The sequence below is a fragment of the Watersipora subatra genome, chromosome 3 (assembly GCF_963576615.1).
Source record: "Watersipora subatra chromosome 3, tzWatSuba1.1, whole genome shotgun sequence".
Taxonomy (NCBI): Eukaryota; Metazoa; Bryozoa; class Gymnolaemata; order Cheilostomatida; family Watersiporidae; genus Watersipora; species Watersipora subatra.
In genome coordinates, this window is record NC_088710.1 from 71666557 (window position 1) to 71678902 (window position 12346).

The 12346-nt window shown below is 37.6% G+C and overlaps 1 protein-coding gene across 1 annotated transcript in view; it reads right to left on the reverse strand.

Annotated features, from left to right (window-relative positions):
• Positions 1–202: 202 nt before the first annotated feature.
• LOC137390965 (spatacsin-like) overlaps positions 203–12346 on the reverse strand; it is a 51014-nt gene continuing 38870 nt past the window's right edge. The window contains exons 35-41 of the mRNA XM_068077279.1: positions 11647–11789; positions 11228–11335; positions 10941–11118; positions 10152–10219; positions 8161–8310; positions 6705–6853; positions 203–1007 (exon numbers count right to left, since the gene is read on the reverse strand). Of these exons, the coding sequence (XP_067933380.1) occupies positions 788–1007; positions 6705–6853; positions 8161–8310; positions 10152–10219; positions 10941–11118; positions 11228–11335; positions 11647–11789 (1016 nt within the window). The 3' untranslated portion in view covers positions 203–787. The remainder of the gene's footprint in view (positions 1008–6704; positions 6854–8160; positions 8311–10151; positions 10220–10940; positions 11119–11227; positions 11336–11646; positions 11790–12346) is intronic.

Sequence of the window (12346 nt, forward strand, 5' to 3'; positions counted from 1 at the left end):
TCAAGTATTTATGGGCGGAGCTTGTTATGCCGATCGTGTTGTTTTCGAGATCGATATTAAAACGCTATAAAAAGTTCTTCATTACTCTGAAAGTTAGTGGCCTAATCTTTATTTTGATTACAAAATCGGAATCAGCATGTCTGATTTACCTAGTAAATATGATAAAAGTTGTTCGTGGCAGTTATGGTTTAAAGGAGAGAGGAAAAGCGCACGACTATAAATACATGATTACAATATGTCAGGTAGATAGAGCCTGGACATACACCACTAGAGCTTGACTAGAAGACTGGGAGGTTGTCCATTTGAAGCGTGCATAGACATAGACAGTAGTCTAAAGACTGTTTCCATGCAGCATGCATAGACATAAACAGTAGTCTAAAGACTGTTCCCTCGAGGTGTGCATAGACAGTAGTCTAAAGGCTGTTCCTTCGAGGTGTGCATAGACAGTAGTCTAAAGGCTGTTCCCTCGAGGTATGCATAGACATAGGCAGTAGTCTAAAGGCTGTTCACTCGAGGTGTGCATAGACATAGACAGTAGTCTAAAGGCTGTTCCCTCGAGATGTGCATAGACATAGTAGTCTAAAGCTGTTCACTCGAAGTGTGCATAGACATAAACAGTAGTCTAAAGGCTGTTCACTCGAGGTGTGCATAGATGTAGAAAACATTCTAGAAAATATAAATTTTCCAGCTTATTTCTTCAATTGACAAATCATGGCCAGCCGTAGGAAAAACTTGGTGAGAAACACAAGAAAGGATGTGATGAGAAGGGGCTGGGAGGATACAATTATCATCTCTCTTTTGTCTTGAGAGCACCTCCGAGATTAGCGTCTCTAATGACAGCACCAGGCACTCCATTCTCGACGGCGAGCATTTCTTTAAGGACATCAGATAGACCGAGACTTTGAGCCAACTTGTATTTGACTAGAACATCCTTGCAGTGGCCGAGCAGGCGTCGCAAGTTGTTGTCAATCTGGGACGTTTGTGGAATATCGGTCTTGATTTGAAATCTAAAAAAATAAGCTACAGGGTGAACTGAGAGAGAAAAGGTGCTAAGAGGAAATATGATGTTGAGATATGAAGAGTAGACAAAGTATTTAGCTCCGGACACAGGATATCTACTTCTAGTAAAGTCATGTCTCACATCTCAGTCACAAACAAAGAGATATCAGAGTGACAAGAGTGTACTGAAGCCCTCCTGGCTGGACCACAGACAAAGCAAAGGATTGTTTGGAGCGAGCGCAATAGAACATTTGGTTACCATAGAGATTAGGCAATAGGCTTTCACCATATAAGGCAGAAAAACTCTACATATATGCTATTTCACAATTTGTCAAAGTTGGAGAAAACTTTCTCCCTTCAGTGTTGAATCACATTGCATTAAATAAGTTGCATTAATAAATTGAACCACATTGCATTGCATCACATTAAATATGTAGAGTAGTGAATGAGACATGAAAGACCTGCTGACCATGGCATATCAGCATAACTCTATCTTAGAGCATAGCTGTCAGTATTTTAACACAGGTATGTGACGGCTGAAGTTGTTTTGCAACAAACCTTGGCACAAAAGCTTTATGATGCTTTGCTACCTCTATCTACGCCTTTTGATTGCTCCTATATTATTATGACAAGCATCTGAGTTGTAGTAGTGAGACTGCCTATGTAAGACATATGTGCCCATAGCCAATTATTGAAATGCATAAAGGATTATGATACAGTACGCTTCACCCTTTCAGCCCTAATCCCGAGATCTCCGGGAAGAAGTTGTTATTCCTTGGGCCGCATCCCGACTTTTTTAACGATTTGTGCAAAATTAGCTTGCTATATCATAATTATGTAGCAATATTTTGAAAATACACATTCTAAGCTGTTAAATGAGTACCAGTTTGCTATAAGTTGGAGCTTGTAAAACAGGCCAATAAGGCTTTTTCTCAAGTTGTTACAAGGTTGATACAATCAACCATATCGGCAAAATTTGAAGATCGTTTTTTTCAGCAGTATCATTATAATTTCAATATTATATTTCAACTCTACAATTTTATCACTTTACCACTAGCTCCAGATAAGTCTCAAGAGCAAATGTGATGATAAGATTTACTTACAGGTAAGTACGAGACTTTGAATAAAGGCTGAGCATGACATATTGAACATATCAATAGTTTCTAGTATCGGACCGATGCTGTCAGCTGTGATAGCAGTTTTTGTGAGTTTAGTAAACTTTAATGTAGTATAATTTTATTTTCAAGCAGGTTTTCTACTTGCTGCTAAAGTTGGGCATATTGACAATAATAATTACTCAATAGCAGCTGAATACAATCACAAGTTGACCAACCATGTTTTACATAATCACAGCTATCTCAGCTTGTTGTTTATGGATCTTCATAATTTTTGCATGGCTCATCGTAACAAATGTTCCCACAACCTTAACCCATAGTTTGCCAAGTTGCTTTTTTTCATGCTTTCAGTAGCTAGTACTGTTAATCGTTTAGTTAGTAACTTGAAACAATCTTTTTTTATTTTCTCAAAAAAAGTTTCTTTGCCTGTGCATAGCTAGTCATGTGCAAAAGTATGGAGCCGCCCTGTAAATTTGCATGAACTCAAAGTTCAATTCCAAATAGAATAAAGATAACTATTTCAAATACATGTATAACAAAGCAAGGTATCATTTAATTCTCAGAATATCCTCTTTAAAACACAGATGGCCCCATTTAAAACATAATCACACAATTTACTCCACTTGTGTAGTCTTCTAAAGGACATGACACTCTCACTCAAATAAGTTTAGTATTAAATAATAATAGGAAATGTGTACAAGTAATTATCATAATTTAATCTTTTGAAGTCATTGTTTCAGAATCTTTGAAGTTTTGGAATTTTTGTGTACGTAAGGATTTAAAGTAAGAATTTTTAACAATCTGAACAGTCGTCACACATAATTTTTATTAGTAACATCCTCACTATGAAAACTACCGCAGAACAGCGAGCAACCATTATTTTCATTCATAAAGATGGAAACTATATTTGAGAACTTGCCAAAAGAATTGGTTGTTCAAAAAAAGGCCTGTCTGGTGTCATTCAGAGATTTAACGAGACTGGCAGTACTGAAGATAAACCACGCTCTGGTCGCCCAAAAAAGAGCACTTGTATAGAAGACAGAACTCCGTGCGACATTCCCTGACAGACCGTAAAAGGTCTAGCAGTGAACTAATCAAAGACTGGTAAGACACAACCAAGGTTAAAGTGCACGCATCTACCATTACAAGAAGCCCAATTGCTGCTAGGTTAAAGGGCTGCAAAGCAAGAAAGAAGCCACTGGTGACAAAAAAACAACGGCGCAATCGATTCAAGTGGGCACGCCAGTGCAAGACATGGAGTGTGGACCAGTGGAAGAGAGCACTTTTCTCCAATGAAATTATCTTTTGTGTTACTAACCACTCTGGCTTGCAGTATGTTAGAAAAAGACGAGGAGAAGCTTTCAAGTCATGGTGCATCCTGCATCAGTGATGCTTTGGGGTTGTACGACGGCATCAAGAGTTGGACGGCTCGACTTTGTATATCATGTGTATTATGCGTATCATTAAAAGTATACTTGGCATGATTAACGGAGAAAAATATATCAAAACCATGCAAAGAAGTCACCAAGTGCTAGGGCATGTTTGGTAAATGAACCACCAGTCAGTTGAACCACCAGACAGTTTAACTGAATGGTGGTTCCAGGATTACAATGCCCCCTGCCATCGTGCCAAAAAGGTCAAAGAGTAAATGCAACAAGAAAGAGTCGGCACATTTCCATGGCCAGCTCAGAGCCCAGATGTGGGTCTCATGGAAAATCTGTGGCAGGTTATAGCAGCTATACTAAACCAGACCAAGCCCAAGACTAAAAAAGAGCTGATGGAAGGCCTTGTGAGAGCTTTGCATAGCGTAATTGAGCCAAAACTGCCTGAAAAAGTTGGTTGCATCAATGCCCAACCGCTGTTGTCTCGTTATAGAGAAAAAAAAGTAGTACTGATACTGTCAGGCTTCAGAAATCACCTCCAGTCTCTTATGGAGAATATTTATACAACCAACTGTCTCTTTCAGGGCCATCAACTTGTTCAAAGAGTGTTTCACCTCTGAAAATTATTTAGTGAATCATATAAATGAATGCATTAAACAATAGAAGGCAGCTTAATGTTTTAATTATTAATTTAGCAGGTTAATAAATAAAATAATCAAATAGAGGACATTCTCAGCATTAAAATGATACTAATATATTTGCTGTAGCAATATTCTAAGCTGAATAACAACAGTTTCAAGTCTGAAACTGTAAATACTTCAGAGGCGGCTCCATACTTTTGCACATGACTGTACATTATTTTAATATAGAAATGTAGCTTTAGATGTCTTCTCCATTAATAATAAACAGAATTAAGATAAAATTATTAGAAAAGGAGATACAAGAAATTTAGTAACGCTGAGTCTATCACGTGTGAACAGCCTATTGACTAATTGGGCCTGGATGTGTGTCCAATACAGTTATTTAATTGGGCCTGAAAGAGTTAATACGCTTATATACGTTTTATTCACATTAAAAGATTTTTTGGACACAGTTGCATTTTTTTATAGTAATTCGTACAAATTTAAATACTCACAAAATGTTAAGGAAGGTGTGACAGCGCTCAAATCTATATATTTTATTTATATTGTTACCCGGCAGATGACTTCATTTTAATCAAGAATAATTCTCTCATAGAATATAATTTATATTCTCTAGAGGTACTTGTATGTTCTCTAGAGGCACTTGCGCACTAGCACCAGCTCAGGCTAATGACAAATACAAACACTACTATTATTGTAGCTACGTAGCTGACTATCTACACGGACTATAAAGCAAGCTTTGTTATGGCCCTTATTAGCACATTATCTTTTATCTAAAACTTGTAGAACCTGGTATAATATGCTTAATTTTTATTAGAAAACAATGTTACTACCAATATAATTGTGAGTCGATTGTTGCACCTAGTCATTAGGTACACATTACTGAAGTCTTCAAGTCTGGTACACGCTTCTGCCTATCCTTATGAGAAATATTGAGCGTTATTAATTAGTATTGATTCTTATTGCAATAATTTAAAAATCGGAACAAGTTCTGGCAATGTGATTTTTAGTTTTGATTCTATCAAATTTGCGGTATCATAAATACAGTACCTTTCAGATGCACTAAAATTAAATCATATTGTTTGTTTTATAGCGTGTAGCGATATTGTGAGAAGGGTAGACTGAGAAACAGATTTATGTTCGATTCTGACATAAATCAAACCATAAAACAGTCATTAGAGTACCAATTCCCTTCTCATCTCGTGTTATGCTGCCTGTAGGGAACAACATCAGTAAGTAATCAACTTCCTAACCCTTCATGTTTTGCTCCTGTTTCTGACACAGGAGTCATCACACATGTGATTTCAGACAAAGGAAGAATCTGGGTAAGGAAGCCATATCAATCATAAAACCCTGTTGCCTTGCCTTACAGCTACTACCTAAGCCATACTGATACCGGTGAACAGGTGGAATCAGAGTGTGTCAGCGTTACTTTATGATAACCAGCATATAAGACTAGATATAAAAATATGTTGGCACTGGCGTTCTTAACTAGACAATTTGGTATGACCATAAGGTGAGGGGTGAAAGAGCTGGAGGCTATAAAAGTACTAAGTGGCTGTAAGGTTGAACTTGCCGTGAAAATTGAGGGAGTGAAAGACAGAAAAACTCATGCTTCTCCCCTCCGAGTCAGAGAGGCAGGTAAGAGGAGGCACCGCGTGACACTGCACCAAAATATTTTCTCTAATCTTCCCAAATGAGGTAAAAGGCTGATCACTGAAGATATTCACAACTTGTTTATAAACACGAAGGCTTACTCATCACTGTCATTCCCAACTACCTGATTCAACACTATTCAAAAGGTCACACGAGGTCATGTAGTCACCGAATAGCTAGTATTACATAACACGGGAAATAAGGCTGACATCATCTAAAGCACAGGATGCTATTTATCTAATAGATCTTGCTGATGAGTTGAAGGAGAAAGAGGAAGTCCCGTGCAGCCGCTCATAAATTAGTAGCTATGATTGAGTACAAGAGAGTATCTGTCTCTCTTTAATAATACATCCCAAAAGGGAAATCTCCAAGTGTTCTTCTGTAGCACACACTCTGTTACATATCCAGCTACATGTACATAGACTTTTTCTATACTTCTGTTATATATTAACCGTGATGGGTAACAAAGCTGTTTGCATGTATCCAAGAGTTCGTCAACAATATATGCATCTATGTGCGGTGTTGCCGAGCGGTGCTGCCAAGCGGTGATGCCGAGTTTTGCTGCCGAGCGGTGCCGTCGAGCGGTGCTGCCGAGCTCACTTACCGTGGTCTGTAGCCTCGCCTGATCTGTGTTAAAAATGCCAAAAGTATGGCACAGCTGTCTCACATTATCTCTTATATACATTATATTGATGTCACGTGGCAGCTTTTGTGTGTTTAAAAATGAGTAAAATTTAGTCTTGGTCCCACATCAGAATTAACAAATCTATCAACTTGATAACGAAACTAAAAATTGACCACAACCACTTTTTAAAGCAGAAGCTTCAGAAACACTCACACAAAATAAAAGCACATAATTGAAAAAAATGAGGGCAGAAGTATAGATAAGTTGCTGACGGTAAAAGACAAACCTCTGAACAGTTTCGATGATGAGGGCGGGTGTGAGTGTGAACGTCTTTTTGAACTCAGTCATATATTTGAAGTCTCCCTTGACAATCACATTGTTGGACAAAGCAGCAGCCCAGCAATTCTTCCTATAAGCCTCGGAGACAGTGAAAGCCTACAATAATAAGGAAGGTCATAATCACACAAGCATTAAAGTTGATATTCTATCTTGCAGTAGTCTAAAATACATTATATTACGAGTCTAAAACCTGACAGGGGAAATATGAGGAATACCAACTGTCTATGTGACAGTCAGACATAGTATCTTTGTCAGACTCTGATCCAGACATGCCTGAACAAGGTTCATCCCAGATAATCATTCTTTGTTGTTTCATGGTTGTAACCTTCCTAAGCGCTTTTAAAAACTATTAATCACTCTGGCATGATTTCATGGAAGAGAGTGGTTGTTTGAGAGGACAAGAGAGGTGCTACTTAAGATCAGCTGCGTGTCCCTTTCATCTGCCGGTACTTGACTCCTGACCCATTGGCGGCCACAAATTTGACTCACCAACAGTCAGATAATCAAAGCTCTGATGACTCCCAGACCTACCGGTGTCTAAAAACGAGGCTTGATGACTGTCTGACCTTCCAGCGCCGAGAAGCTCTGTTCTGAATGACAACCACGAACTAAACAGCAACCTTCACACATTTGTGAAACTTATTACATAGCAGAGCTTCTCCCATCACATATGTTTGAAAATGAACTTTTGTCTCATCGCAGTTAGGGAGTAAAATTTCAACTCTTGGTAAACACCAGTGATGGATTAGCCACGGAAGTCATTAGCAACACCGAAATACACACTGACACATACTGAATACACACAGACAAACTGCTGATCAAATGAACATCTGGAATTACAAATTAGTTTTGATATAAACAACTCCAGAGCTGACGCAAGACTATCCTATACATTTTATTCATTAAAATATTTGAGATGATTGAATAGAAGACAATGAGTGCTGCTTAGTTGATGACAAAACAGCTCGCTTTGTGAAATATCCTACTTGACTGCGCCCAATAAGTCCGCAAATCTCTTGATAAATGAAGAGCGCTTGCGAATGACTCCGGCTTGTCATCCTCATCATGACATGCATATGCTATACATGGAAATGTGATGAACTCTGTTTTAGCTGCGTAAATGCTATGGGCCTACTAAGCTACACAGGCCTAAAAGATACCTCTGTAAAGAAAGTGTTTAAACGTGTGAATGCCAACATAGTATATCCTCTATAATAATCCGACCATAGCACTGAGGCTGAAGAGACTGCAGGAATGTCTGTAGATATCAGTAGGTACGGTGGGTAATCTCTTGTTTGTTAGGCATCATATCAGTTGAGCCAAGGTTTGGCGGCTGAAAGTAGGGAAGAACATAAATGCATGACAAGCATTCGAGAGGCAGCGCTGAGGCAATGTAAACTTACATGAGAAAATTTGTCATGCTGCTCTATGAAAGACTTAACCTGCTGAGGCTCAAGATTGACCACCTGTTGGCCAGAGGAAAGAAGGGAGATCTGGAGGTAAACGAGTCGGGCCTGCCTAACACAGCTCTGGGCATGCTCTAAACACTTGCCCTGAAAAATAGTAATTGAATTAGAGAGAATCAGGTCAGATTGCATACCCAAACTATACCCCACAGCAGTCAATAGTATGCATGGTGAAAACATACAGCATGAAATTTCATGCTTGAACTAGTAGCGGAAACATTTATAATAGTTTTGTTGCGGAAGGCTTGATTACCTGTCATGCCAGACAAGCCCAACGTAAGTTGACCAATATAACGTCATTGACTAATATACATGTATATTCACAACACAGCTGAGTGGCTAGGTGACTGAGTATGGAGTGAGTGGCAGTGAATATATAATAGAATAACTAGGTATATAATAGAATAACTAGGTATATAATAGAGTAGCTAGGTATATAATAGAGTAGATGGGTATATAATAGAGTATCTGGGTGTATAATGGAGTAGATGGGTATATAATAGAGTAGATGGGTATATAATAGAGTATCTGTGTATATAATAGAGTAGATGGGTATATAATAGAGTAGCTGGGTATATAATAGAGTAGATGGGTATATAATAGAGTAGATGGGTATATAATAGAGTAGCTGGGTATATCATAGAGTAGTTGGGTATATAATAGAGTAGCTGGGTATATAATAGAGTAGATGGATATATAATAGAGTAGATGGATATATAATAGAGTAGCTGGGTATATAATAGAGTAGTTGGGTATATAATAGAGTAGCTGGGTATATAATAGAGTAGATGGATATATAATAGAGTAGATGGATATATAATAGAGTAGATGGGTATATAATAGAGTATCTGTGTATATAATAGAGTAGATGGGTATATAATAGAGTAGCTGGGTATATAATAGAGTAGATGGGTATATAATAGAGTAGATGGGTATATAATAGAGTAGCTGGGTATATCATAGAGTAGTTGGGTATATAATAGAGTAGCTGGGTATATAATAGAGTAGATGGATATATAATAGAGTAGATGGATATATAATAGAGTAGCTGGGTATATCATAGAGTAGTTGGGTATATAATAGAGTAGCTGGGTATATAATAGAGTAGATGGATATATAATAGAGTAGATGGATATATAATAGAGTAGATGGATATATAATAGAATAGCTGGGTATATAATAGAATAGCTGGGTATATCATAGAGTAGCTGGGTATATAATAGAGTAGCTGGGTATATCATAGAGTAGCTGGGTATATAATAGAGTAGATGGGTATATAATAGAGTAGCTGGGTATATAATAGAGTAGATGGGTATATAATAGAGTAGCTGGGTGTATAATAGAGTAGCTGGGTATATAATAGAGTAGCTGGGTATATAATAGAGTAGATGGGTATATAATAGAGTATCTGGGTATATCATAGAGTAGCTGGGTGTATAATAGAGTAGCTGGGTATATAATAGAGTAGATGGGTATATAATAGAGTAGCTGGGTATATAATAGAATAGCTGGATATATAATAGAATAGCTGGGTATATAATAGAGTAGCTGGGTATATCATAGAGTAGCTGGGTATATAATTGAGTAGATGGATATATAATAGAGTAGCTGGGTATATAATAGAATAGCTGGATATATAATAGAATAGCTGGGTATATAATAGAGTAGCTGGGTATATCATAGAGTAGCTGGGTATATAATTGAGTAGATGGATATATAATAGAGTAGCTGGGTATATAATAGAGTAGATGGGTATATAATAGAGTAGATGGGTATATAATAGAGTAGAAGGTATATAATAGAATAGCTGACAAGCTTCATGAAAGTTGTACAGGTATGCATACAGTAAGACAGGTATATACAGGTCTGCATGTATGACAGTGTATGTAAGTTTGAAAGAGATGAAATGGAAGAGTATCTAGCCTTACCTCTACATATATCTCAGCAGCATCGGTGAGGTTCTTCAGTATGTCACTAAGGGTGGAAGATAGCTGATCTAAAAGCGAGTATTATATATCTCAACTCTACATAAGAACCGCTCGCGTTGCCAGATAGATTCAGACTATGTTATGAGTCACGCCAGTATTCCTTATTAGGAGAATTCTGAAGTTTCTAACCACATTTAAATCAATATTCACAGCCCTTCCATGAACTGGAAGCATTCCACACGAGGTGATCACATGTCTCATGTAAATGCTAGACAGGCTAATATTAAGTGCTGATCACATGTCTCAGGTAAATGCTAGACAGGCTAATATCAAGTATAAAAACTTGTTAATAACAAAGCGTTAAGGCAAACTAAAACATATGCCTCCTTTTTGTTTTTGGTGACTGAAACAGTAACGCATTAGCATATATAAGAAAGTCAAGATATAGTGAATGTTTCAGGCATGAATTTTCATTCGCTAAGTACTTTGCAAGAAAACTATTTTTAAATAAAATATAAGCAGACTGAGAGTTGTCCTTCCAGTACAATCCTAAATTAGTTATATATCAGAGACAAAGCATGTAAATGAAAGAGGTGACATACACCAAATAATAAAGGCAGCAGCAACAGCACACTGGTTGCATCAGAACTGTACTTGCAATGACTGCGCACACCATGCAGTGAGACCATGGTGATATATATATATATATATATATATATATATATATATTCATATCAGGAGTCTGTAAAGACCATAAACACTCACAGATCTGAGTAGAATGATACCAACCGTGAGCTTTAGGTGAGATGGATGTGACTCCTGCCAACTTCCTGAGGCCAGCTTCTTCCAGCAAGTCTGCAATCTCTCTGTACATGGCAAAGTGAGAGGAAACAACTCTGTATATCTCATTGTCACCCGGACAGAAACGTCGGAGGTAGTCTAGTACAGCCAGTTTTAGTTTGTTATCCTGGGCATCCATAAAAGCATTAGTAACTGTGAGCTCATTGTGAGTAGCCCCAAGAAATCTCAGGCTAATTTAGAAACACTAAAAAGACCCATCCCACCAAAATACTAACCTTGGACCGACCTTTTCTAAAGAGCAGTTCAAACTGGTGGTTTTGCTTGAGGGTGTCAAAAATGTAAGACATCTCACTGTACCTGCCAACGCCTGTCAGTAGGTGTACCTGTAGTTACAGACATAACATAAAATATGACCACAAATTTAAAGCCTGGTTTAGCAATGATGCTGAAAATGGGCAGACGATGCCTGGCAACAAGTAAAGATAAATACCTCAAATAATTCAGTAACAGGCTTTTGAAATACTTAAGTCTATGGTCAGTGCATTAAATAACATAATATTGTCAATTCCATTACGCATTGTGGAACATCAGTGATCTGAATGTTTTCTAGAAATGGCTTCATCAAGATTAATTCAAAACAGTGCAATGACATCGCATGAGAAAAAGAAGTAAAAGAAGTGAGAGGCACGCTTACCATGAGTGCATAGTACGAGAGAGTGTTTATCTGTATGGTACAAGTACGGCATGACCTCAAAACACTGGATATACCCTCCATGTCATACGCACAGCTGTACGCTTCATGAGAGAGAATGAGTAACTCTACCTTAATAGCCAGTTCTACATAAAAGCAAACATACATGTACATATGCATACACATTGTATCTATATGCATTCATATATACGCATACATCTACATACAGTCATACATCTGTATGGTCATACGTATATATCCACACATCCCATATCCACTCATCCTACATATGATCATATATGAATACCTCTACAGCCAGTCATACAAGTCATATACACAGACACAAGCATCTAGTGAAATCACACACATGCACACAAGCACGTGCATCCGTACACACACATGCACACACATGCACGCCCGCTCGCTCGCACGCACACACACACACATATATATATACACCAACATTTATACACTGTACTGCCATATATTTATATAACTATAACATACGAGTAACTATTATACATATTTATATACAGCTAGCGTATATATACCCTGCACATACATGTATTTATAAGCCTAAATAGTTAGCTCCTGATACATGATAACCACAACTGTGAGAAGAAGACTGTCAGACAATACAGTAGATAAGGAAAACAGGCTTCAATTGCTATAAATATAATTAGATTTATCAGCTCATTCTTGT